This window comes from Amphibalanus amphitrite, unplaced genomic scaffold (assembly GCF_019059575.1).
Source record: "Amphibalanus amphitrite isolate SeventyFive unplaced genomic scaffold, NRLGWU_Aamphi_draft 000735F_arrow, whole genome shotgun sequence".
Classification (NCBI taxonomy): domain Eukaryota; kingdom Metazoa; phylum Arthropoda; class Thecostraca; order Balanomorpha; family Balanidae; genus Amphibalanus; species Amphibalanus amphitrite.
The window spans coordinates 63,318-90,137 of NW_024882229.1; the positions used below are offsets into that span (position 1 = coordinate 63,318).

The following is a 26,820-nucleotide window of genomic DNA, read 5'->3' on the forward strand; positions in this document are numbered from 1 at the left end:
ATGGCTTACTGTTACATACCTACATCTTGGACGCAATCAGCAGCGGAACCTGGTGGTGGTTTCGGAAAGCTCATCAGTCGTCACTGCCACCTGGAGCTGAGGTTTGGACTTGTAAACTTGCTGTGTTGTGCTAGATGGTGATTGAGAATGTTAACAGTGCCAACATGTATGCTAAGTGTTGATCATTGATGTGTACTTGCATGATGCAATGTGCTGACTGCTGATCACGTACTATGCCCCTTTTGATGCCGCTGAGTGGGATTGTAGATTGAGCCAGCTGTTTGTAGCACACATAAGCTCTCACAATGGCAGATGGGGACAAGCTGACTTTGGATTCATTGCTCGTGGCTGACTTAAAAAGGGAACTAGCAGCTCGGAACCAGGATGTGGCTGGTACTAAGGGAATTCTGAAGGATAGGTTGAGGCAGTGCCTTATGGAAGATGGGTTAGATCCAGAAGAATTCAGTTTTGTTAGGCATGGTGATTCAAATCCCCTTCCTGAAGATTCTCTTCCCCAAGGTCACACCTCTTCTGCTGGTTCTAGTAAGAGTGGGAGCTCGGGTCAGTCTGGTTCCGTAAGGTTAGAGAGGGCGAAACGAGCAGCTAAGCGTGCTGGTCTGAGAGCAAGGTGTGAAGCACTGAAGATTAAGCAGAAATTCATGGAACAAGAGTTGGAGATGCAAGAGAAGCTGGAACATGAGGAGCAAATGGTACGTCAGAAGAAAGAAAGGGCTGAAGCAAGCATGAAGCTGAAAAGAGAAGAAATGGAACTGCAAGTGTCCATGGCAGAAAATGAAGCAGAACTCAATAGTCTAATGCTAGATGAAGTCAGCCAACATGAATTGAAGCAGTCAGTCATGCAAATGGATGCCCAAATGCCGCCTGTTGTAGTCTGTGCCCAGTCTGATGCTTACCGGAACCCTTCCTCCCTGTTTGCAGGCTGCGGGCCGCTGCCCACCTATGGGCTAGCTCCCCCTGCTTCCCTGCCAGCTGGGGGACTGAGTGCTCCTGGCCTGACGACTGGAGGTGGAGGTCTGGGTGCTGCTGTCCTGCCAGCTGGAGGGCTAGGTTCAGCGAGCCTGGCGGCTGGAGGAGTGACCGCAACTGGCCTGCCGGCTGGAGGACAGGGTGCGGCTGGTCTGCCCGCTGGGGGACTACATGCTCCTGGCCTGATGACTGGAGGCAGTGCTGCTGCTGGCCTGTCGGCTGGAGGACTGGGTGCTCCTGGCCTGATGAGTGGAGGTCTGGGTGCTGCTGGCCTGCCGGCTGGAGGGCTAGGTTCAGCGAGCCTGGCGGCTGGAGGAGTGACCGCAACTGGCCTGCCGGCTGGAGGACAGGGTGCGGCTGGTCTGCCCGCTGGGGGACTACATGCTCCTGGCCTGATGACTGGAGGCAGTGCTGCTGCTGGCCTGTCGGCTGGAGGACTGGGTGCTCCTGGCCTGATGAGTGGAGGTCTGGGTGCTGCTGGCCTGCCGGCTGGAGGGCTAGGTTCAGCGAGCCTGGCGGCTGGAGGAGTGACCGCAACTGGCCTGCCGGCTGGAGGACAGGGTGCGGCTGGTCTGCCCGCTGGGCGACTACATGCTCCTGACCTGATGACTGGAGGCAGTGGTGCTGCTGGCCTGTCGGCTGGAGGACTGGGTGCTTCTGGCCTGATGAGTGGAGGTCTGGGTGCTGCTGTCCTGCCGGCTGGAGGGCTAGGTTCAGCGAGCCTGGCGGCTGGAGGAGTGACCGCAACTGGCCTGCCGGCTGGAGGACAGGGTGCGGCTGGTCTGCCCGCTGGGGGACTGCGTGCTCCTGGCCTGATGACTGGAGGCAGTGGTGCTGCTGGCCTGTCGGCTGGAGGACTGGGTGCTCCTGGCCTGATGAGTGGAGGTCTGGGTGCTCCTGGCCTGCTGGCTGGGGGACAGGGTGCAGGTGCCCTGCCGGCTGGTGGACGGGGTGCGGCTGGCTTGGTAGCTGGCGGACAGAGTGCGGCTGGCCCGGTGACTGGAGGCAGGGTTGCTGCTGGCCTGTCGGCTGGAACATTGGGTACAACTGGCCTGGTGACTGAATATGGGAGTGCAGATGGCCTGCCGGCTGGAGGACTGGGTGCTCCTGGCCTGATGAGTGGAGGTCTGGGTGCTCCTGGCCTGCCGGCTGGAGGACTTGGTTCAGCTGGAGGAGTGGACGCAACTGGTCTGCCCCTTGTGGGACAGAATGCTGCTGGCCTGTCGGCTAGAAGAATGGATGTGGCTGGCCTGGCAACCAGAGGACTGGATGCTGCTCCCCTGCCGGCTGGAAGAACGAGTGCAGCCGGTCTGATGCTTGGAGTAATGGGTGCGACCGGCCTGCCAACTGGAAGCTGGGATGCTGCTGGCCTGTCAGCTCGCCTGCCGCCAGCTAGAGGACTGGGCTTGGCTGGCCTGCCGACGGCTGGAGGACTGGGTGTGGCCGGCATTACTGATGAGGGACCAGCTGCTGTTAGCCTGCCGACTGGAGCGCGGGAGCTGCCAGCTGTTTCCAGCTCATTTGCCGGTCCTCAAACCTGTCCAGACAGGTCACAGTCCTCCCTTGCTTCTCAGGACGTCCTCAGTCAGCTAGCCAGACAGCTCTCTAGAAACACGTTGCCACCTGCTGAGGTACCAATGTTTGATGGAGATGTTATGCACTACCCGTCATTTCAGCGTGCGTTTGAAGCAAGGATAGCTAGAAGAACAGAGGACCCAGGAGAGATGCTATACTATTTGGATCAGCACGTCACAGGTAAAGCCAGGGAGCTCGTCAGAAGCGCAATGCACCTCGAGCCAGCAGCAGCATACAGGGAAGCATGGAGGCTGCTGGAGAGGCGCTACGGCTGCCCCACAAGAGTGGCCCACTCATACATAGAAAAGGTGGCTTCTTGGCCTCCTGTGAAAGCTAGCGTCGCGTTGTTAGATGATTTCTCCATCTTCCTGGTTGGATGCAAAAATGCGATGCAGAACACCCCAGGCTTAGAAGAGCTTGACAACCCTCAGATCATGAAGACCGTGGTTGAGAAGTTGCCGTCAAATATGCAAGAAAGGTGGCGCCGAATCGCGCACCACATTACGCAGACTGAGGCAAGACGACTGAAGTTTGAGGACTTGGTGGAGTTTGTTGACAAGGAGGCGGCCATTGCCAGAGATCCAGTGTTCGGAAGAGAAGAGCCCAAAGAAGCACACAGAGGGAGGATGACGAGCAGTAACGTCACCAAGAGGTCGAGCTTTGCGACTTCGGCTCAAAGCACAACGGCGATGGACAGCTCGCGTGGTCCAAGGCGATGCTACTTTTGTAATGGTCCTCACCTCTTGCACATCTGTGACAGCCTGTCTCAGAGGAGCATGGAGGAACGCACAGCCTTCGTCAGAGACAGAGGACTCTGCTTCGGTTGTCTCGGTGCCGGTCACGTTGTCAGTCAGTGTCGTAGGAGATCTATCTGTCGCGTGTGCAATGGAAGGCACGTGACGTTGTTTCACGATGATGACCGGCAGACGGCTGTGAAGCAAGCCAAAAAAGACCGGCCGAGTACGGAAGTAGCATGCAGAAGTCAGGAGGAAGCTCAGCGACCAAGTGTCGGGGTGCAAGCATCCAGCGCCCATGTCAGTGCAGCCACGTCGGAAGGTGGCGGGTCAATGAACATCGTGCCGGTGAAGATTTTCCCCTCTGGTCGACAGGCACGTGCCGTGACGACATATGCCTTCCTGGACAACGGCAGCTCAGCGTCGTTCATCGACTCAGCTCTGCTGGCGAAGTTGGATGTTCCCAGTACTCGGCGTACTCTGGCCCTGACGACCGTATCAGGGAAGAAGCTTCTGCACACACAGGTGACAGGAGGATTGGAAGTGAGCGATCTGGATGGAGTCAGTAGCATTCCTCTTCCTCCGTTGTACACGTTGGACGGCTTACCTGTGTCCAAGGAAGAGATTCCAAGACAGAGGGATGCAGATGAGTGGCCTCACTTGAAGGGTATCAGTCTACCAGAAGCAGGTCAAGATGTTGAAGTCGGTCTCCTCATCGGCTACAATTGTCCCAAGGCATTGGAGCCTTTGGAGGCTGTGAGAAGTGAGGACGAAGGGCCGTATGCAGTGAGAACAGTCTTTGGATGGACCATGGCCGGCCCCAGAAAAGGAAGTACTCCAGGATATGAGAAGCAGCACAGAGCCAGAGTCCATCGCATCAAGATTGACCAGAAGCCCGATGAGCTAATCAGGGATCTGTACAACGCAGAATTCGGCGATGACATGTCAAGCACCGAGCTCGGGTTGTCACAAGAAGACCGACAGTGGAAGAAGAAGGTGGAAGAGAGCGTGAAGCTCAAAGAGGGGCACTACGAGATCGGCCTTCCCCTCAAGGATGACGATGTCCGGTTGCCGAGCAACAGAAACATGGCCTTGCGGAGGCTGTGCAGTCTCGAGAGGAAGCTGAAAAGGGACACGAAGTTCACGGAGCACTACACGACCTTCATGAAGAATCTCCTGGACGAAGGTTATGCTGAGGAAGTACCCGAGGGAAACTTGAGCCGAGAAGATGGGCGTGTTTGGTACGTACCCCACCACGGGGTGTACCATCCACACAAGCCAGACAAAGTCAGGGTGGTCTTCGACTGTGCGGCCAGGCACGGCAATGTCTCGCTAAATGATGTGCTGCTCCAGGGCCCCGACCTTACTAGCTCTTTGTTGGGCGTGCTTCTGCGCTTCCGCACAGAGCCGGTGGCTTTCATGGCAGACATCCGCTCGATGTTTTATCAGGTCACAGTGCCGGAATCAGACAGAGACCTGTTGCGGTTTCTGTGGTGGCCCGAGGGAGACATCAGCGCCGAACCGAAGGACTTCCGGATGAAGGTTCACATCTTCGGAGCCAGTTCGTCACCAAGCTGTTCAAACTTCGCCTTGAGACGGACTGCAGATGATTGCCGGAGTCGCTACAGTGCTGAAGCAACCGACACAGTTCGCAGGAACTTCTATGTTGATGATTGCCTGCGGTCAGCATCATCAAAGGAAGAAGCGCGCCTCATCGCGACAGAAGTACAAGCGCTCTGCGCAGAAGGGGGATTTCACCTAACGAAGTTTGTTGCTAACAGGAAGTCAGTTCTTCAGGATCTCGCTCAACAGGACTGCAGCCAGAAGATGGCCGTGGACGTGGACAAGGACGTGTGCCAAAATGAAGAAAGGGCGCTCGGTGTGCGGTGGAAAATTGACGATGATGCGTTAGGATTCAGCGTAAAGACCAGGGAAGTCACAGCCACCAGGAGAGGAATTCTGTCGGTCATCAGTTCCATATATGACCCGCTGGGAATCGCAGGCCCGTTTCTCTTGCGAGGTAAACAGCTCCTGCAGGGCCTATGCAGACGTGAAATAGGGTGGGACGACAGGATTCCAGACGACGAGGCAAGGATGTGGAAGAAGTGGCTGGAGGAGCTACCGAAGCTGTCTGAGGTCACCGTGGACAGATGTCTGAAGACCCCAGAGTTCGGGTGTGTGACGAAGAGCCAGCTGCATCACTTCTGTGATGCGAGTGAAGGGGGCTATGGAGCAGTGGTCTATCTCAGACAGGAGAACGAGGAAGGAAGAATCCACTGTGCCTTTGTGATGGGCAAGTCGCGTGTCGCTCCACTGAAGAAAGTCACAGTTCCTCGTTTGGAGCTGTCAGCAGCGACGACCAGCGTACGTCTGAACACCACGGTGCAGAGGGAGTTGGACAGCGTAGACGTACATGAGACGTTTTTCTGGACGGACAGTACAGCAGTCCTCCGCTACGTAAACAACGACAAAGTCAGGTACCAGACATTCGTCGCAAACCGGCTGGCCGTCATCAAGGATGGTTCAACTGCATCACAGTGGAGGTACGTACCGTCGCAAGACAACCCTGCCGACGACGCATCTCGCGGCCTTCACAGTGACACGCTCCGTGAACGAGCTCGTTGGCTTCACGGACCAGAGTTCCTGTGGGAGGACGAGAGCCAGTGGCCCCAGATGCCATTCAGCGCTGTCTCTGCTGTAGCAGAAGACGATCCTGAGGTCAAGCGAAAGGCGGTCTGCACCGCGACACTGAACAGGGAAGAAGAGGTGAGCCCGACGGACAAACTCATCAGATACTTTTCCTGCTGGCACCGCTTGAAAAAGGCCGTCGCGTGGGTTCTTCGAGTGAAGACGATGCTTCAGGATCGACGCAGAAAACGACTACGAGGCCTGCAACAGGATGTCGGAAAAAATGAGAAGCAGAAGTTGCGTCTGCTGACAACGGACGAACTGCAGGAAGCTGAAGACGCCGTCATCAGATATGTTCAGCGACAGTCATTCCCAGAGGAGGTGGCTCTGATGGAAGGGCTGGCAGACGAGACGAGAGGATCGACATCCCAAGCTGAGAAGAAGCTGAGGAGATCCAGTAGACTTTATGGTCTGAATCCTGTCGTCAAGAACGGAATCATGAGAGTTGGAGGCCGGCTGCAGCGCTCCGAGTACCCGTACGAGTCGAAGCATCCAGTGATCCTGCCGAAGCGTGGACACGTGAGTGAGCTACTCATTCGGAACGCTCATGAGACGCTGGGACACCAGGGAAGAGAGCACGTCCTGGCCAGGCTTCGAGCGCGTTACTGGATCATCTCGGCGAACTCAGCGGTACGATCCCTTCTCCAAGGGTGCGTATCGTGCAGGAGACGTCAAGCCAGAGTGGTCACACAGCTGATGTCGGATCTCCCAGAAGATCGTGTCACTCCCGGTGATCCGGTTTTCACAAATGTAGGTGTCGATCTCTTCGGTCCATTTGCTGTCAAAGTTGGAAGGAGACAGGAGAAGCGGTATGGGGTGATCTTTACCTGCATGGCAGTAAGAGCAGTACACATTGAAGTGGTCAGCAGTCTGTCCACGGACTCATTCATCAACGCCCTCCGTAGGTTCGTGTCAAGAAGAGGTCCCGTCCGTTCGATGAGGTCAGACAACGGGACGAACCTCGTTGGAGCTGAGCGTGAGCTTCGCCAAGAGATTGAAAAGATCAACCAAACTGCCGTACATGAAGTCATGTTGAGAAGAGGCATCGAGTGGCAATTCAATCCCCCAGGCGCCAGTCACTTCGGAGGGACATGGGAACGCCAGATTAGGTCCATCCGGAAGATTCTTGGTGCCATACTGGGACAGCAGCGTCTTGACGACGAGGGACTCCACACGATGCTCTGTGAAGTTGAATGTATTCTGAACAGCCGGCCACTCACGTGCGTTTCTTCAGATGCTGGTGATTTGGAGCCAATCACTCCGAATCACTTTCTTCAGCTTCGTGGTGGCGCAGCAGATGCACCAGGTACGTTCACGTGCGACGATATCTACGGCAAGAGATGGCGTCACGTTCAGTACCTGTCTGGACTGTTCTGGGCGAGGTGGGTCAAGGAATATCTGCCGACGCTCCAGAAGAGACAGAAATGGACAAATATCGAGAATAATCTTTCTGTTGATGATGTAGTGTTAGTTGTAGGCGAAGGTCCCAGGGGTCAGTGGAAGCTCGGTAGAGTTATTGACACATACAAAGATGACAGAGGTTTTGTGCGGAAGGTTGTAGTCCGTGTTGGACATTCTGAGTACCTGAGATCGATCTCTAAGCTCATCAAACTGTGCTAAGTGCCCTGTTAAGTTGTAGGAGGATGTGATGCTGTTCTCAGGTGGTTGTGCTTTCTTTGAGCTGTGATGTAGCTTGGCTTGGCACGCATCGTTCTCAGAAAGTGATGTATGTATGCAGGTGTCGCGCTTACATGTCTTGAAGTGCGATTCGCGATTGTTAGCAAGTGTCTGCGAGATGTTTCGCTACTAAGAGGAAACTGCTCAGTTCGTTTGTGCTGTGATTGTTGAATCCGGGTGGATTCAAAGGGGCGGGTGTAGTCGCCGCTCTATAATTTGGAGGCGTCGTTCACTCGTTGTCCGGTGACTAAGGTGGCGCTGATGTTTCGAACATGTTTTTTGATGCGCTCGGTGTATTGTCGCGGCGTTAGTTGCTGTCGTTTTCACTATGGAAGTTGGAGGAAGTCCGATGAGCTACGTTTGAGTTTGTGTCTGGACAGAGGATATGTGTCTAGATGTTATTAAGATCGAACCCAGACGCGTTAATTCCAGAAACCGTGTGAGAAAGGGCGCTGTCTGTGAGTAAGTCACGCTGGAAGCAAGAGTGACAATAAAGAGATGGCGCACGAGAGACATTTTTAGCGCAGATTGGGTTGATCAGACGCCTTGGGTCAGATAACAGAGAATTCAAGAACAAAGGAAGGCAGAGCAACAAATAATTAAAGCAGAGCAGCCAAAGTGGCAGCTATAGTATATTTACAATGATCGTACGGTACACGTCAGCGCAATCCGCAGTCACCCCGATTATCCCACTGGACCTCTAGTTAGCTTTCCCTCCTCTCCGCCGCTCCGGAGGCCCAACCGCCGAGCGCACCGCTCAGCGTCTGCCCGCCGCCGTTTGTTTGTTTGTTTTGTTGTTTTGTTGGGTTAGGCCCTTTCGGTCCAATGAGACCATTTCAGAGCCGGGAGGATGATAGGATATAGGGGGAGACATTGGTCTGGGCAGGCACCCTAGTGAGTCGCCGGGGCTGAGCCCGTCCAGAGGACAGGCCACCCAGCCCCAAGGCACTCACTGCACCCGGCTACGGGGTGCGCTCCCTCGGGAGCAGCGGTGCCGCTCCAAGGGAGCAGCCCGCATGAGATAAAGTTGCCTGTCCAGCCCGGAGGGGGGTTGCGGCGTGGAGGAGAAGGATTTCCGTATCCTGAGGATAGAAGCATGGAACGGTGCCCGCCGCCGTTTTGTTTTGTTGGGTTAGGCCCTTTCGGTCGACAAGACCATTGCAGAGCCGGAAGGATGATAGGAATTAGGGGGAGACATTGGTCTGGGCAGGCACCCTAGTGAGTCGCCGGGGCTGAGCCCGTCCAGAGGACAGGCCACCTAGCCCCAAGGCACTCACTGCACCCGGCTACGGGGTGCGCTCCCTCAGGAGCAGCGGTGCCGCTCCAAGGGAGCAGCCCGCATGAGATAAAGTTGCCTGTCCAGCCCGGAGGGGGGTTGCGGCTAGGAGGAGAAGGATTTCAGTATCCTGAGGATAGAAGCACGGATAGGTGGGATAGTCTGAGATTAAATGTTTTGTTGGGTTAGGCCCTTTCGGTCGACAAGACCATTGCAGAGCCGGAAGGATGATAGGATTTAGGGGGAGACATTGGTCTGGGCAGGCACCCTAGCGGGTGGCTGGGTAGTGGTCTGGGTAGGGCACCCTAGCGGGCGCCGCCGGCGCCGCCGGCGCGCCGCCTTATATAGGCCCACGATCCGGGCCGGAGCCCGGCAGCCAATCAGCGGCCGCCGCAGCCGCCGCGTCATCGCCGCGCGGCAGAGCTGCAGGTTTTGCGGCCGGCGCCCGCCGCCGCACTGTAGGCCGGCAGCCTGAAAAAGCGCTAGAAATTCCCCTAAACTGACTGTCCGCAATATGAACAAAATAGGTATCATTTAATCACAAATTGATCGAAGAATACGATTCCGATGCTAGTTTTGCCCTAAGGTCAAAATTGAGGTCGTCAGTTGTCACCAAACACAAGACAATTTAGACTCTCTATAGGCCACCACATTTACCGATTTTAATGATGAACTTTAGTGGTAATTTATTAGTTGACCAATCGTCGTTTTTAACAAAATTTCCTGTCAGACTAGTTCAGGGCACTGTTGTTCACTGTGCTAACATCATTCTGACATATTGCATCGCTTTTCTGCAAGATAAGCTAGCTGTTTGCAAGCAGCTGCAAGACGTAATTTAAAATCATATCCAATTTTTTAATTAGACTTTTTAAAAACGTTATTTCGAGCGGCTAAAAATGAACATTTCATACTAGCCTCTGATTACTCATCTTTTGTTCCATATAGGTGCTTTGCTGCTTTTCCCTGCTACTTTTCGAGATATGCGCCAGTAAACTACATGATGTAGGGGCAATTGTCACCTCGCCGCTCTACTGAAGGCCCGGCGCTCTTTAAAACGCTAGAAGTTGTGAAAAACAAACGCTTATAATCAAAATGAAATACATGTCCCTGAGCTCAGAATTGATCAACGCACACAACCAAACTCAAAAATTCAGTCATTATTAAACCCTAAACACAAGTCAGTGATAATCAACAACAACTTGCTCTTTAGTTAGACTTTTTGAGAAATGTTATTTCGAGCCGTTAAAAATGGCCATGCCATACAAACCACCAATCATCTTTCTGTCATGCCCTACTCGCAATTTTTGCTAATGCCTGCTACTCTTCGAGGTCACGTGACCTCACCATTAAAAGTGAATGGGGAAATAAGGAAACTGTTGTTTTTGCGCATGGAATGATTTCAAACTATCTCAAGCACACGGAATCGTGATTTTGTGCACTCCTTGCAAGATCCGATGCTTTACTTTTGCATTTTTTACCTTCCGTGACGTCATTTATGACGTCACACCGGTCATAGGAGTTTCTCGTCAATAACTCATGATCAAATTGAGCCAGCGACTCGGGAAAGCCACCAATGGACTCGGGAAGACCTCCCGAATCGAATGATATGCGATACGACCTCCTTTGATTAAGTTCGTGGCCTGATGGGCTCTGACTTGACCTTGACTCGAGGTCAATACCTTAAGTTGACCTCACCCGAACAAAAAGTATACCATTCGACGCGCCTGAGCCAGGCGAACACGATGGTGCCAAAATCGCTGCTCTGCGGCCATTTTTGGCGAAATTATTTGCCAAAAACCAAACCCTACCTTGGGCTTTTTGACTTCACCTCAGAGGTTACCGGTTGACCTGGGACCTTAAAATCGGGTATCAATCGTTCCGCCTTGAAACGGCGCACACGCTTGTTTTTTTCCGCGAGGCTCTAGCTCCATTAGGGGCGAAACGGCAAAAAGGGGTCGTACCAACCCTCCCCCCCTCGGCCGGCCGAGGGGGTGGGGGGTCCGACAATAGGTCCGGCGAGGATTAAGCAGCCCCACTTCGTTTTTAGCATGTTTGCTTGTCACTGAGATCAACAACTCAATCACAAATAATTTCTAGCACTTTTCCGGACCCCCGGCCCAGTGTGCGCCGGCCGCCGGGCGGCCGGGCGGCCGTGCGTCGCTTCCCAACACTTGTCCCCCCCCCCCCAACTTGGGAGCCGAGGGGGCGGCGCCCCCTCAACATTGAGGCAGCGAGAAAAGGTCTTTCCTCCCTTTTCCGGACTTCTTTCCTTCTTGTTTCCTTTACACATCTAAACATCAACACGCGGCATTTTCCTTGCCATCTGAATGGTTTCTGCTGATAAAGTATCGATTTGACAACATCTGCTATTGCCATCCCGCTTTGATTTGGGCCTGACCTTGGCCATAAGCTTGGCAGGCCAGTTTTATACTGGACCATTTTCAGTCAACTTTGAGAAATGCATAACGTACAACGGTGGTAAAATCGTTGCTATAGGTATAACACAGTTTACCCGCTCCAGGTGTGAGGGAGGGGTGTGGGGCAATGAGTGCACTGACGTGGCGCCCTCGGTATGGGATGGGATGCACGGGATACATTAGAGGGCCGGTATGGGATCAAAGCTTAGCGACACTAAGGGCTTATGTGGTGCCTTCGGTTATCGGCAGCACCCTCAGAATCACCGGCGTAGGGCGCTCAGAGCCGCCGGTAAGGGGCCTTTAGAGGTACCGGTGTGGGGCCGTCATGCAGGTGCCGGTGTGGGCGCTCAGAGGTGCTAGTGTGATTCTCTCAGAGGCGCCGATGAGGGTCCTTACAGGCGTTGCTGTGGGCCCTCATGACGCTGGTGTGGAGCCGTTACAGACGGGTGTGGGGGCTTTAGAGCTGCTGACGCGAACTCTCTACAAGCCGGCAGGGGGTCTCAGTGACCGGCAAGGGGTCCTTAGGCCGGCAGAAGAAGTCCTGTGGGGTCCTTAGAGACCGGCATGGTACTGTCAGACGCCGATGGGGCCCTCAGACTCACCGATGTGGGACCCTCAAAAGTCACCAGTGGGTGGCCTTCAGATGCACAGGTGTTGGTTGGGTCCTCAGAGCCGCCGATACAGGGCTTAATTTTAATAGGCACTGGTGTAGGCACTCAGAGTTGGGGGTGTGAAACCCTCAGACACCGGTGTGGGCCCTCATAGGCGCCAATGAGGGCCCCATAGTTGCCGTTATGGGGCCCTCAGAAAAATAAGTGTGGGACCATCACACCTGCGGGAAATGCCCCTGGAACTGGCCCCTCATAGGCCGGTAAGGACTCTCAGAGGCCAGTAACGGGCCTTTGGAGACCACCGAGGTGCCCTGAAAAGGCGCAAGAGGCGCTCAGAAGCCGGCGTGGGCCCTTATGGAGATCTTAGTGTGGCTATTTAGGGCCCATGAGGTGCTCTAACGAGCCCCATGGGGCGTCAGCGGTTTGACCTTCAGCGGTCAAATGGCGCCGCAGGGCCCCTCGGACCCGAAGGTCCCTTTGAACCCGATGGGGGGGGGGGGGGTACGTGTCCCCTTAGACCCCTAGCTACGCCACTGTTTCATATGCATCATGTCAGGTATTTTAGGCTCGCCCCCCCCCCCCCAACTTGAAAATCGTTCCCGGGCCCCTGTCTGAGGAGTTGAATCAGTGAGCCAGATTGCCAGCGACTCACCGCTGAACTACCGGGCATAACAAAACGGACGATGCGACATGACTCAGAGATCATCACAGACGCAACGACAAATGTAACCGAAGGCCATCTGAGCTCGTGCGGAACCCTCGTTCAGATACGTGATATCGCTATCTGCCACCTCGCAGTTCCCTTGTCAAGCCGAACTCATAGGCGGCGGAACGGGGAGGGCACCGCGGCACCGTTCCCCCTTTGATTTTGGCATTTTAACATTAGCCCTATGGGCGTTGCATGGAAAGAATGGGACCAAAAGTCGGCAGTGCCCCCCTTAATTGAAGGTATTCCGCCGCTACTGGCCGAACTGATGACACGCAATGGCCAGTCAGTCACAGCTCAGCTTCCTGCGGAACAGGAAGAACATTCAGTGAGAGTCGGTGGTCATTGACTGTGTCAATATTATTGACACGGTGACTAAAGAACGGTTATATTGCGCCAATAATGTTGCCAGTAGCAGCACCACCAATCTTTTGAACTAAAATCACTTGACATCGGTGAAAAGAAACCCTCTAGCTTTTTCTTCAAGCAATACGCGAAATAGAGGGGATTAGAAAAACCAAAAACCCAAATATTAGCACTAGATAACATCGATCTTAAATTTTGGCCAACATCCTTAAAGCATACATCAGAGGAGCTGTTGGCGGCTTACCGTCGCGTCTGTGATGATCTCTGAGTCATGTCGCATCGTCCGTTTTGTTACGCCCGGTAGTTCAGTGATGAGTCGCTGGCAATCTGGCTCACTGATTCAACCCCTCAGACGCCGGCGGGCTGTGTGGCGAATCACCTTTTACAAATGTGGGGTATTGATAGCGTCATTCAGCATATGTCGGTAGGCGCTAATACAGAGATTTTTGGTGATAACCTGTTTGTTTTCAGGGCGATGGAATCAGATGATATAGCTCCCATATAGGAGATAGTGAGGTTGTTGATGGTAGGTATCTGAAGAGTGTTGTTTCCCAACTCAGAATAATTGTAATGTGCCATCGATTGTACCTTTTACCGCAACCCTGTCGATACCTAGGTATAGGTATTAGAAGGCTTGCCTGAGCTAATGGTCTTTCAAATAGAGAAAAAAGTCCTTCACTTATTAACCCGGCAGTTGCTGGGGTATTTCGCCACCCACCGTTTGCTGGGGGGGGGGGGGCGTTAAACGCCCCCAGCCGATAACTCGAGAACCAATAAGCGCAGCGAAACGCACTAGGCGGCAAACGAAAGAGCGCGACGAGACGCTTCAGATGAGTACTTTAAAGTTGAATTTTGAGGTCACAGGTCGGGTCAAGGTCAGGTCAAACACCTGAAATCGGGCTTTCAGGAGCATGGACTTCAGGACTTCGCAATGGGCGCCTCTCGCCATAAACTCTGTCAAAACGGTGCACAATCCATCTTATAAGGCCTACAAGAGTGTCAGCTCCATATAGGGGTCAGTCAAGCATAGGTCAGGGTCAAGGTCAGGTCAACCAGGTAAGCACATATCCCCGAAAATCAAAACTGATATTCGCAGCCTGTGACACATGTTTTATAGGTAATTTGGGGCGTAGAACACGATGGTGACATTCATTTTATCATATGTGTACGTGTTTGGCTCAAAAAGTTCAATTTAAGAAATTCATGTATCATGGTCGTGAAGTAGTCACGAAAAATTGCCAAGATTCAGTTCAAGATTTTGGAAAATGCGGAACGATAATCAATAATCGAAGATAGCCATTTGATTAATCATGGTATTGGCAGTCTAATGGCGTTTACGGCATGTCTGTATGTCTATTCCTTGATTTTATATGATTTTTTGAACATATGCCGTTTTTGGTCGAAAGCTCAGAAATCATGACGTCACTAAAACCTCGATATCTCAAAAATTTTCCGACCGATTTTTTTGAAACTTTGTCACAATAAACTTCAATCAATTCCCTACAGGTACCCAAAATTTGGCGCGCCTGCGGCGCGCCGTTTTTATGCTATGGCCCGGCGAAAAAAGTGGGGGCGTTTAACGCCCCCCCTCCCCCAGCAACTCGCGGTTTAAAATCGTTAGGCATGCTGGTTCTGTTGCTCACCCCTTATCTACAGGCTACAGCATCGACGCGGCACACGTCTTGGTGATTCCTGCTCTGTTCCTCCTGTTTCGTTTTTTAGCCGTCAACCTTGAAATTTACCACTTTCCTAACAACTCAACAGGAAAAAATGGAACGCGATATTTGGGAAAAATGTATGTTTCCGAATTGTTTTATTTCTTCTTAAGCAGTATGAACAAAAATAGAAGTCATTTCTCATTTGAAACTACCCCAATTATCACGATATGATAGTGCCCGTTATTGGCAATGTAGGTGGCAGCACCGTCGACTGCGACTTTTTCGCTGTAACTTTGACCTGCCCGAGCCCCGTCAAATCGCATTTTTACGCAAAACCAACTGCAGGGCTAGTGTTTTGGCATGCTCGCGCCAATTTATATCTTTGTCTAACGCAAATCTGTGAGAAAAACCCCTCTGTCAACACACCCTAGTGGGCATGCCACCCCCCAGTGTACGTACATACATCCCCCATAATACTCACTGCACCCGGTTAGGGGCGTTCTCCTATGGGAGCTTCCCGCTTGGGATAAAGTTGCCCGTCCAGCCCGGAGCAGGGGGTTGAGGAGTGGAGGAATAGTATTTGAATGTCCTGAGGTTGGAAACGACGGCACGGTGAACTTTGTCTATGCTGTGACCTGTGGTGTCCAACACTGACGGGATACCTGACTGTAAATAGGTATTGCAAAAGGATTACATTGCTTAGCGAAAAATAGAAAAGCTGTTCGTTATGCGTATACATGTGAGGAACACATGTCCATACATGGTTCATGAACACCGAACGCATGTATCATGCGGTGTGTCCTAGCGCTCCTAGAGTTGAATATTAATATGCGGTAGGACACCAGCATGATAAATGTAATTTACCAGCTTATTGTATCAAATGAAAACGGAGAAACGCCTCAGTCATGATGCGCGTGTTCTAACACGACACCTTCTTGGCTGCAGGTGCTGCCCGCTACCGACCGGTCGTCGCTCATCAACGACGCGTTCGCGTTGGCCGGCGCTGGCCACGTGTCCTACAGCGTGCCCCTGCGTCTGGCTTCGTACCTGAGCTCCGAGCGGCACTACATTCCCTGGAAGACGGCCGTGGACGAGCTGACCGGGCTGCAGTACCGGCTGCGCTACACGGAACTGTATGGAGACTTCAGGGTGAGTATAGTAGTCTGGCCGCGCTACAGTACCGGCTGCGCTACACGGAACTGTATGGGGACTTCAGGGTGAGTATAGTAGTCTGACACCGCTGCAGTACCGGCTGCGGTACACGGAACTGTATGGGGACTTCAGGGTGAGTATAGTAGTCTGACACCGCTGCAGTACCGGCTGCGGTACACGGAACTGTATGGGGACTTCAGGGTGAGTATAGTAGTCTGACACCGCTGCAGTACCGGCTGCGGTACACGGAACTGTAATGGGGACTTCAGGGTGAGTATAGTAGTCTGACACCGCTGCAGTACCGGCTGCGGTACACGGAACTGTATGGGGACTTCAGGGTGAGTATAGTAGTCTGACACCGCTGCAGTACCGGCTGCGGTACACGGAACTGTATGGGGACTTCAGGGTGAGTATAGTAGTCTGACACCGCTGCAGTACCGGCTGCGGTACACGGAACTGTATGGGGACTTCAGGGTAAGTATAGTAGTCTGACACCGCTACAGTACCGGCTGCGGTACACGGAACTGTATGGGGACTTCAGGGTGAGTATAGTAGTCTGACACCGCTGCAGTACCGGCTGCGGTACACGGAACTGTATGGGGACTTCAGGGTAAGTATAGTAGTCTGACACCGCTGCAGTACCGGCTGCGGTACACGGAACTGTATGGGAACTTCAGGGTGAGTATAGTAGTCTGACCGCCGTGCTACAGTACCGGCTGCGGTACACGGAACTGTATGGGGACTTCAGGGTGAGTATAGTAGTCTGACACCGCTGCAGTACCGGCTGCGGTACACGGAACTGTAATGGGGACTTCAGGGTGAGTATAGTAGTCTGACACCGCTGCAGTACCGGCTGCGGTACACGGAACTGTATGGGGACTTCAGGGTGAGTATAGTAGTCTGACACCGCTGCAGTACCGGCTGCGGTACACGGAACTGTATGGGGACTTCAGGGTGAGTATAGTAGTCTGACACCGCTGCAGTACCGGCTGCGGTACACGGAACTGTATGGGGACTTCAGGGTGAGTATAGTAGTCTGACACCGCTGCAGTACCGGCTGCGGTACACGGAACTGTAATGGGGACTTCAGGGTGAGTATAGTAGTCTGACACCGCTGCAGTACCGGCTGCGGTACACGGAACTGTATGGGGACTTCAGGGTGAGTATAGTAGTCTGACACCGCTGCAGTACCGGCTGCGGTACACGGAACTGTATGGGAACTTCAGGGTGAGTATAGTAGTTAGATGTGGCGTCTGACAGCTCTGTACAGACCACAGACTGCAGACTGCAGTTACATAAAACTGCATGGCAACTTAAAGGGTGAGCCAGGGCTACTTCGTTAAAAAGCTGCTAGTCTGATTCATCACTAACTTCTCCCACTTGGTGTTCTGCGATGTTTACACAGAACTGCCCCCTGGCTTCCGTCATGAATGCGCCTATAATTGTTCGTGATGAGCGTCAAGAACGCCACATAAATGATTTTCAGAGCTGCGTTTAGATGAATGTCCCCATCTATTTCAGAAATATATTCTGGAGCTGGTGGGACCTCACTTTGACTCGCTGGGATGGGAGGACGTCGGATCTCACCTGGAAAAGTAAGCACTCAAACTTTTATCGGGCTACCAGTGGCGATTTTTTATTCACATGGCTACGTCCATGCTGCTAGTCTTATATACGAATCAAGCATAAAATCAATGCACCGTTTACAAGAAATCTTACCCGTTACGATGGATAACTTTTCTTTCCCTTTCCCCATGGGCTCTTTTCCCGAAGTTTGGCCGGCCTACCGGCTCATTGTTCTCAATATTTTTTTCCGAAGTACGAACTCTTACCCTTCTTTTTATTCTTTACGCAACCCTGTCATTTTTGTTGTTCTGACCAGCGTGCATATAGTTAGTTTTGTGTGTTTTATGGAACTTTCCCGGCCCCAATCAACCCCCTCCCCACTTTGACCGTCACGTCTGTGCATCCCAGACGGAACCGCGTACAGCTTCTGAAAGCCGCCTGCCGCGCTGGCCATCCCGGCTGTCTGCAGGGCGCCGCCGACGCCCTGCAGCAGTGGCTCGACGACCCGCAGCACTACATCTCGCCCAACCTGCGGTCGCTGGTCTACAAATACGGCATGGAGCAAATCAGTGAGTAACAAGTACCAGGTAGAGGGTTAACCCGCGCCCCACTGGGGGGGGGGCTATTCATAGCCCCCCTCCCGTTTTTCTGCAATAACTTCTAAACCGATTGACGTATCGACGCCAAACTGTCAGTACCTTCGGCTGCATCGATTTGACACCTTGTGTCAAAATTTAAACTTCATAGCTACCATAGGTCGGCCGGAAATGACGTCAGAGTGACGTCATGTTCGGCCGATTTCGACGCAAAACATTGAACCACGGCAATCGCTCCCAAGGGCTCAGTTTTTAAGCTAGATCCAATTTCTTTGCATGAGAGGACTCAGAATAGACTGTGCTATCAAACTGCTCTCTCGAATTTTTGAAATTTTGAAAATTTCGAAAATTTCATATAATTAAATTTAAAATTTACATTTTTACATTTTTTTTTTCAAAAACTTTTTGACTTTTCGAAAAGCCGGAATATATGTGATAGAACGCGTTATTATGACTAACTCTAGCAAGTTTTAGCTAAATATCTTCAAAAATGGCCAAGTTATAGGTACGCATTATTGCAAAAAATTCACAATTATTAATTTTTCAAATCAATTTTTCAGCACGTATTTGACATCGTACGCCAATATAAATAGCACCATCGTGTTCCTGAGCTCAAACTGCATCCAAAAGATACCTTTTCTGTTGAAAAAAATATAACTTCAAAATTTGACCTTTTTTGACCTGAAAGTGACCTGACCTAAGCTAAATTCGACTCAAAATGACCCCGAATGACACAGACGACATCAAATGCGAAACCTTTGGCCTAAATGGACCATAAAACATGTGTCACGTGACCGACGCATGATATAATATTTTCGTGACCTGTGATGACCTGACCTTGACCTGAAAATCAGAGTGCAAGTTTGGTACCCTTAGGATATCTAGAGCATCTATTCACGAGTGTGTGAACCAAAAATGAGCCTGATCTGACTTGTAAGACGGCGGCCAGAGCCCAAAACGTGAACAAGCCAAAATGCTAATAATTTTTACTTTGACCTGACCTGTGACGTCATCGGTGACCTCGAGGTCAATGAAATTAGGTTTCGCTCGACAGTTTTTCCGGGGCTATCAGACGCCGTTTGAATTTTGACGATCGGCCCAGTAGTTTTGGAGTTAGGAGGGGGGGCTATGAATAGCCCCCCCCCCCCAGTAGGGCGTGTTATACGCAGACCCCAGTGGGGCGCGGGTTAATCGATACTCGGGTACTGGGTGCCGAGTACTGAGTAGGTACTAAGTACCGAGGAGGATAGGTACTGGGTGACGAGTACTCAGTGCAGAGTGCCGAGTATAGAGTATGAATACTGAGTTCACCAAGTACCTGCTCGTCAACAAAATACTTTGTGTCGAATGCTGAATGTCCCACACTGATGAGAAGAACCGAACATTGATGGTCAAGTACACTATTAACCCTCGCCCCGCTGGGCTATTCAGCCATACGCGCCCTGCTGGGGGGGGCAGATTCTGCCCCCCCCCCGTCTAACTTCCGAACCGATGGTCGTAGAAAGACGGGGAAAACGGCAATCGAAAGCTCTCAACAAGGCGGATCTTAAGAGCCCAAATTTGTTTGCTTAAGTAGGTCAGAGGTCAGGTCAAGGTCAGGTCAAGGGTACAAGATGCAAGTTTCTACAGTATCGGCCTTGCACCGTAGTTGCCGAGGAATGAACTGAGACTGATTGCCCAAAAGGTGTTCTTAGACTACCAAGACAATATTCGTTGCATACAATGTCATTCAAAGGTCAAGGTCAAGATCAGGTCAGGTCAGGTCAGGTCACCAAAAACAAAATATAGAAAAGGGCATGTGCGACACATGTTTTATGGGTCATTTTACTCATAGAATTCAATAAGCACACTCAATAAGTGATATGGACCACCTCTGGATGAATTTCAGGTCGAGGTCAGGTCAAGGTCAGGTCAAGTGAGGTCAAATTTTGAAGTTGGTTGTTAAGGCCTGAAAAGTGTCTATCTGATGCAGTTTTTCACGGCAAATCGAATGGTGCTATTTTTGTTTCCGTACGAGTTCTAGAACTTCCAAAAAAAATCATTTTTCCAAAATTTTGTGTGTCGTGACGTCACACAATTTTGAATAACTCCCACATTTTTGAACCGATTCTTCTAAAAAATTGGTATGTTAGTGCACATAGACCACTTCTCTGACATATATTCCTTTTTTTATACACTCAAAATTTTGGATTTTATAATTATTTTTCCAAAAAAGTCAGTTTTTTGAAAAAAATTTGGGCCAAAATCCAAAGTTTTTAAAAAACCGAGAAAGCCATTTGATAGACAAAGTAGAATCACGTATAACATTTTTTGTTACGTCACCCTTTAAAAATGTAGATGTTAGCGGCGTTTGAAATTTTGCCGTTTTTGAGGCGAAAATGGCGAACATGACGTCACTAAAACGTCAATTTCTCAAAAAAAAATTCCGACGGATTACGCTCAAATTTTCAGGGAACGTGTCAAATTGATGTATGATAAGGTACTGAAAGTTTGACGTCGCTGGCGTAACGCGTTTAGAAGTTATTGGCGAAAAACGGGAGGGGGGCAGATTCTGGCCCCCCCCCCCCCCCCCAGCGGGGCGCGGGTTAAGCATCGAGTAGGTACAAAGTATAATGAGTTCAGTGGCGTATCCAGGATCTTGAAAAGGGGGAGGCCAAACCTGCTCAAGGGGCCCCACCCTTACCTTAGGGGCCCCAGTAGTGGCGTACTTAACCCACGCCCAAGTGCGGTTCTTTGCCTTTTTCACCCATGTGAGGGAGCCTTTTTAGGCACACTCGGCAATCTAAAAAAGAAAAGAAAAACGTGAAAAAGCCATTGATATCGATAGCGCTGTATGTAGTGTATGATTTATTTCAGAAGTAGGCATACAGTTTTTTTTTTTTTTGCTTTAGTCGTCGCCAAGGCCACTAAAGATTATCAAAACCAAATGTTTTTGTCATTTTTTTACGATTGTAACATTTTTTCAAAGGGCAGATGTCAATCTCTTAGTGGCTTGCGCTGTTTGAGGGCTGATACCCTTAACTTTGAAGGGCCCAACTCGGGTTGAGCTCTGATCTAGACTCTGATAGCCCTATGTTGTCCACATTGGCCAATGGCCTCACTCCGACCTCTGAAGGCTCATTCTGGCCTCTGAAAGCCCCACACCGGCAACAGAGTGAACCTCGCTGGCCTCCGGGTCCCATAATGGCCTCAGGAGACCCATGCTATGGCTGACCTCATAGGGCCCCCCGCTGGCTCTTGGGAGTCTTTGAGTCAGTCTGACGACCTTATGCCGCTCTCGAACCCACGCCGGTCTCTAGAAGCCCATGATGCCCCCTGAGGGTCCCACGCCGGCCTTTAAGGGCCACTCCTACCTCAGGGGGCCAAAACATGCATAAGTCCTGAAAAGTAGCTGCCGAGGCCCTCGAGGTGGCCTCTAATGGCCCGACGCCAGCCTATGAAGGCCCGCGCTGGCTTCTGAGGGCCCAGTACCAGACTCTGAAATCTGAAGTCAGATGACAGATGGTCCCACGCTGCCCTCAGATGGTTCACGCTGGTCACAGAGTGCCTTACACTGGCCTAAAAGGGCTCCACATTGTCTTCAGAGGGCCCCAAGCTAGTCTCGGTGGCCAATGGGCCTCAGTCTGACCTAAGAAGGCCCCATGTCGCTGGGCTTAAAAGATCCCACGCTGAACATAGACGGCCCCATGCTGGACATAGAGGGTCCCACACTGGCCTTACAAGGCCCCACACTGGCCTTAGAAGACCCACAATGGCCTTAGAGTCTAGAGGGCCCCATGCTGGCCTTAGAGGGCTGAGCGCTGGCTCCTTAGGGCTCTACACCAGCGTCAAAGGATCCCACGCTCGAGTCTAAGCTTGTTTAGGGCCACCAAAGCGACCTCTGAGGGCCCACGCTAGCCTCTGGGGGCTCGGCCTTAACACGCGCAGTGGAAGGGGGGGGCGGATTTCGCCCACCCCTCCTGTTTTTCGCCAATAACTCGAACCGCAAACATGATATTAATGTGAAATTTTGGCTACCTGTCCAGAATTGAACTGCGGATCTTCTCGTGCAAGATTTAAAAAAATCGGGTCACAACTTTTCTAGTAATAGCGGTGTAAAGTCAAACATCCTGCCGCCGCGGCGGCGCGGCGGCGCGGCGGCCGGCGCTAGCCGTTACGCGCCGCCTGAATTGTAGACTGTGCCGGGGCGGGACTGTTCCGTCTTTACATCGCGCTCCTTACCGCTGATTATGTTCGATTCGCGTCAAATTTTGTGAGAAGACTAAGAAATGTACAGGCAATCTTATGGTCAAAGAATTTTGAAAATCAGCCGGTAACAACTTGAGTTATGAGTGTGTAAACACAAAATTGTGATTGCCGCGTTTCCCGCGTCCGCCGATCCCGCCTCAGCAGGCGACATCTTACGCTTAGCAGGCTTCTAGTTCTAACTGCCATATTTATTGTTGGATTAACAAGAAATTCACCATACATACTTACAAATGTATGTTCTTTCGTATAGTGAAAGAAAAAAGAAAATCGGCCGGTAACTTTTTGAGTTATCGGCGTGTAAACGCAAAAAAGTCGCTTATATGGCAAATTTGACCACTTTTGACCTCATTTGACCTTGAAGATATTGACCTAGGGTCATGAAATTCACACACAACAGAGTTCCCCTGGGCCCTCACCTACCCTCCAAATTTCGTCTTTCTAGCTCCAGTGGGAGCTGAGATCTTAGGGGGGGGGGGCGACATCCGCCCCCCCCTTCCACTGGGCGTAGTACTCGCAACCCTTCCACTGCGCGTGTTAAGCCTCTGAGGGCCTATGAGTATGAGGGCCATCAAATGGCATTTTAAGATAGTTTGACGCAGTTTGACTTTATTTATGCTTGGGCCAGTACTTTAGATGAGGCCCTGAAGGTCGTTTCTCTTGGGACACTCAAGCAGGCACGTACCCAGGATTTCGCCCTGAGGGGGCCACCTGCTCTCAAAGGGGCCCACGGTCACCCGGATGCCGCTGTCATCCCAGGCAGGGACGTATCCAGAACCTTTCGATGAGAAGATTGGGCACATTGGGTCCGGTCCCCCCTTGCAGACGGGCCCCTCTGTCTGTCTGTCTGTCTGTCTGTCTGTCTGTCTGTCTGTCTGTCTGTCTGTCCTGTCTGTCCTGTCTGTCCTGTCTGTCCTGTCTGTCTGTCTGTCTGTCTGTCTGTCTGTCTGTCTGTCTGTCTGTCTGCCTGTCTGCCTGTCTGCCTGTCTGCCTTGCCTGTCTGCCTGTCTGCCTGTCTGCCTGTCTGCCTGGCTGCCTGGCTGCCTGGCTGCCTGTCTGCCTGTCTGCCTGTCTGCCTGTCTGTCTGTCTGTCTGAGCCCTGAGAACATTTGCAAAATTGGCAGGTAAAAATATAATTTTTGCTCGAGAAGTATGCATAAAATGCACGGTATTTTATGAGGAAGTGAAGCGAGCGAGCGCCTCACAGTCACCTGTGCTAGTCCCTCAGAGGTGTCAGTGAAAGGCCGTCAGATGCTGGTGTGGGGTCCTCACAGGCGCCGTTGTGGGGGCCTTAGGGCCTAGAGACACTGGTGGGGGTCATCTTTTAGGCATGTGTGGGGCCCTGAAAGTTACTGGTGGCCCCTCATAGGCCGGCAAGGGACCCTCAGAGGTCGGTGAGAGGCGCTCAGAGTCACTGGTAAGTGACCGTCAGATGCGCTGCATAGGACCCTCGGAGGCGCCGGTGTGGGGGCTCTCAGAGCCGCCGAAGGCCGAAGTAGCCGAAGTAGTAGGCACTGGTGTGGGGCCCTTAGAGGTGGCAGTGGAGGCCCTCGCAGGTGCGGCGTTGTGAGGGCCCTCAGAAACACCGGTGTGGGCCGTGGGGCCATAGCAAACGGGTATGGGCCCTTACAGCTGATCCCTTATTGGCCGGTAAGAGCCCTCAGGGCCGGCAAGGTCCCTCAGAACCTGGCGTGAGGCCCTTCTGGAGATAAGTGTGGCCACACAAGAGCCCATGGGGTGTTCTCACAAGCCCTGTGGTCTCCTTTTCAGTTAAAGCGTTGCCAGCGCGGCCCTCTGCCGCCAATTGGCACCGCAGGGCCTCTCGGACCCGAGAGGACCCTAAACCCTATACTGGACATGTGCCCCCTCGCCCCTGGCCATGCCATTGAATCCGAGTGATCACGGGCCGTTCAGGCACCTAATCAGGGGCCTCTCAGGTGACCAGGGCCTTTCAATTGACCAGGGGTCTTTCAATTGACCAGGGACCCACCAGGTGACCAGGGGACCCTCTGATAACCAGAGGACGGTTATACCAGGGGCTCCACGGGTAACTAAGGGCCTTTATGTGACTGCAGCGGCCCTTCATATTACCAGGTACTCCCCAGTTAAACATGGGCCCTTCAGGTGACCAGGGTTTCTTCATATCACTGGTCAGGGGTCACCCAGAGGATCAGGGGCCCCTCAGGTAGCTAGGGGCCCCCTAGATAACTAGTGGCCCGTAAGGTAACCAGGGGCCCTCAGATAACCAGGGGCCCTCATATACCAAGAGGCCCCACTGTTAACCAGGGGCCTTTCAGATAATCAGAGGCTCTAAGGCAATCATGGGCCCCTTAGGTAATCAGGGGCCCTTCAGGTAAGCAGCGGCCCCCAGGAAACCAGGGGCCCCTCAGATAATCATGGGCCCTCAGATAACCATGGGCCCCTCAGATAACCAGAGCCCCCGGGCCCCGTAGCCAGGGGCCCCTCAGGTAAACAGGAGTCCTTCAGATAACCAGGGACCAGTCAGGCAACCAAGGCCCCCTCAGATAACCAGGGGCTCCTCAGATAACCAGGGGCCCCTCAGATAACCAGGGGCCCCTCAGGTAACCAGGGGCCCATCAGATAACCAGGGACCCTTCAAGTGACCAGGGGGACCCTCAGGTAACCAGGGCGCCCCTCAGGACCCCCATGGCCCCCTTGGGTACGTCACTGCACTCAAGTGACCAAAAGGGCCCACTTGTATGTTTGATGCCAAAGGGGGAGGCCATGGCCTCTTGGCCTCCCCCCTGGATACGCCACTGAATGAGTTAAGAGTTCTGCCAGCTGCCAGCAGTCGACCAAGTTCGTGACCGATTAGCAGTTGTTGTGTGAAATTACTTGCCTATATAAAAATCAAAACGTCTGTACGTATGTAATGTATGTATGTATGTATGTATGTATGCATGTAACGCGTCAGTTCCCTTTGGCGGGCTGTTGCGCGGCGACGGTGCGGGCTACGGGGGTGAAACTTTGGTGCCGGATCGGGCGCGTGCAACCATTTGTCGTATTAAATTTTGGTAGGGTGCGCTCGGCGGTTTGCACGTGGCGGGTGCATCTTTGCGGCATTTTGGGCCGCGGCGGCCTTCGAGCAGACGGCACGCGCCTTAGGCTCAGTTTCTTCGCTTGCAAAACTGAGCGAAATCAGAGCCGGCAGGTCACTGACCTTTGACAATGAATACCGGAACAGAGCCAAATTTCAATAGGAGTTTTTTCAAGATAGGTCAAGAGGAGTCGCCAAATTTATTCTGGCAATAACTCGGCCGCTACTGGGCCGATTGCAATGAAAATTGATTTATTACGCTGCGCGTAATGCTGTCCCTCTAGTAATAAATGATAATTAATGCCTGATTACGGATTGCTACATGCAGTGCTGACTGCTTTTACATATCGTCATCACCCTGCACCGCCATCGTCCGTGATAACCGAAGGTTTGTTGTCAATAGTTAAAACACTATGCTTTAGAATTGTGTTTTTCTATTGAAAAACAAATCTGAGTTCCCTGACAATTTGGCAAAAGCTGCCTGAGATCAGTACAACTTGATGCTCGAGAAAACGGTTGTTCCAAAAATTCTGATTTTTTCAGGATTTCTAGTGGGCCAGGTGATCTACGTTCTGGTATGAGTCTCCCCTCCGCGGACCATCTGGTGCACGTGCCGCGTGACTTTGAAAATTCCCGTGTTAAGCCAATGGGCAAAATGAAAAAATGCGTTCCACGGCAGATTGCGCGAAAACGATCCAAACGACCCATTTTCTTCCATGCGGATCAACCACCATTCGTTGCACTACCCATGGGTATGTCGCAAAGTGGCCGGAAAAGTCCAGAGCCACGTGTCACGTGCCGTTGAAAATGACCCTGCACACCGGAAATTGGGACTTTTGGTCATTTCGGCGCACCCATGATGCATAGTGCATAGTGCATACTATGGCGTGGGTGACCAAACAATGGGTGTCATCCGGTCGGCAACTGTTTAAGGTGTCGTCCAGTGGGTCAAAGTGGTAGTTTCAAACTTTTGGGATCCACCATTCTGGGGATTCTTTTTGATATACTTACGTTTCTTGGCGCAATGTCCATTCCACCCAGCCGGTCGTCAATGCGTTAGGTGACCCAAATGACGATTGACCTGAAGGAAGTTGGGGGCGAGGAACACGCACGTGCCATCCGTTTTTAATCGGGCGCTTTCATCTAGGAGATTTTTGCAGATATCTTTTTGATTTGTGAAAATGACCATGGCCTAGCGGTATGCCCGTCGTTGATGAATTATTATCTTGCTACGGCCGGGCGCTTATTTGCGGTGTTCAGGGGCGGATCCAAGGGGGGGGTCACATGGGTCATGGCCCCCCCCCTTGAGGCCCGGGGGCCCAAAGACCTGCCAGGGGCACCACCGGCCTATCAGGGGTATCACAGTCCTGACAGGGGCACCACAGGACCACCAGGGGCACCACAGGCCTAGCAGGGACACCACGGGCCTGGTGCCCCTGGGCCCTGACAGGACTGTAACGCCCCTGACAAGCCTGAAGTGTCCCCGGCAGGGACGTGGTGCCCCTGAC

The 26,820-nt window shown here is 52.3% G+C and overlaps 1 protein-coding gene across 2 annotated transcripts in view; it reads left to right on the forward strand.

Moving 5' to 3' along the window:
• LOC122365367 (glutamyl aminopeptidase-like) overlaps positions 1–26,820 on the forward strand; it is a 94,980-nt gene that overhangs the window by 63,317 nt on the left and 4,843 nt on the right. For both annotated transcript variants that reach the window (XM_043336523.1, XM_043336524.1), the window contains 3 exons: positions 15,641–15,844; positions 17,369–17,442; positions 17,822–17,982. In XM_043336523.1, coding sequence (XP_043192458.1) covers positions 15,641–15,844; positions 17,369–17,442; positions 17,822–17,982 — 439 coding nt within the window. The remainder of the gene's footprint in view (positions 1–15,640; positions 15,845–17,368; positions 17,443–17,821; positions 17,983–26,820) is intronic.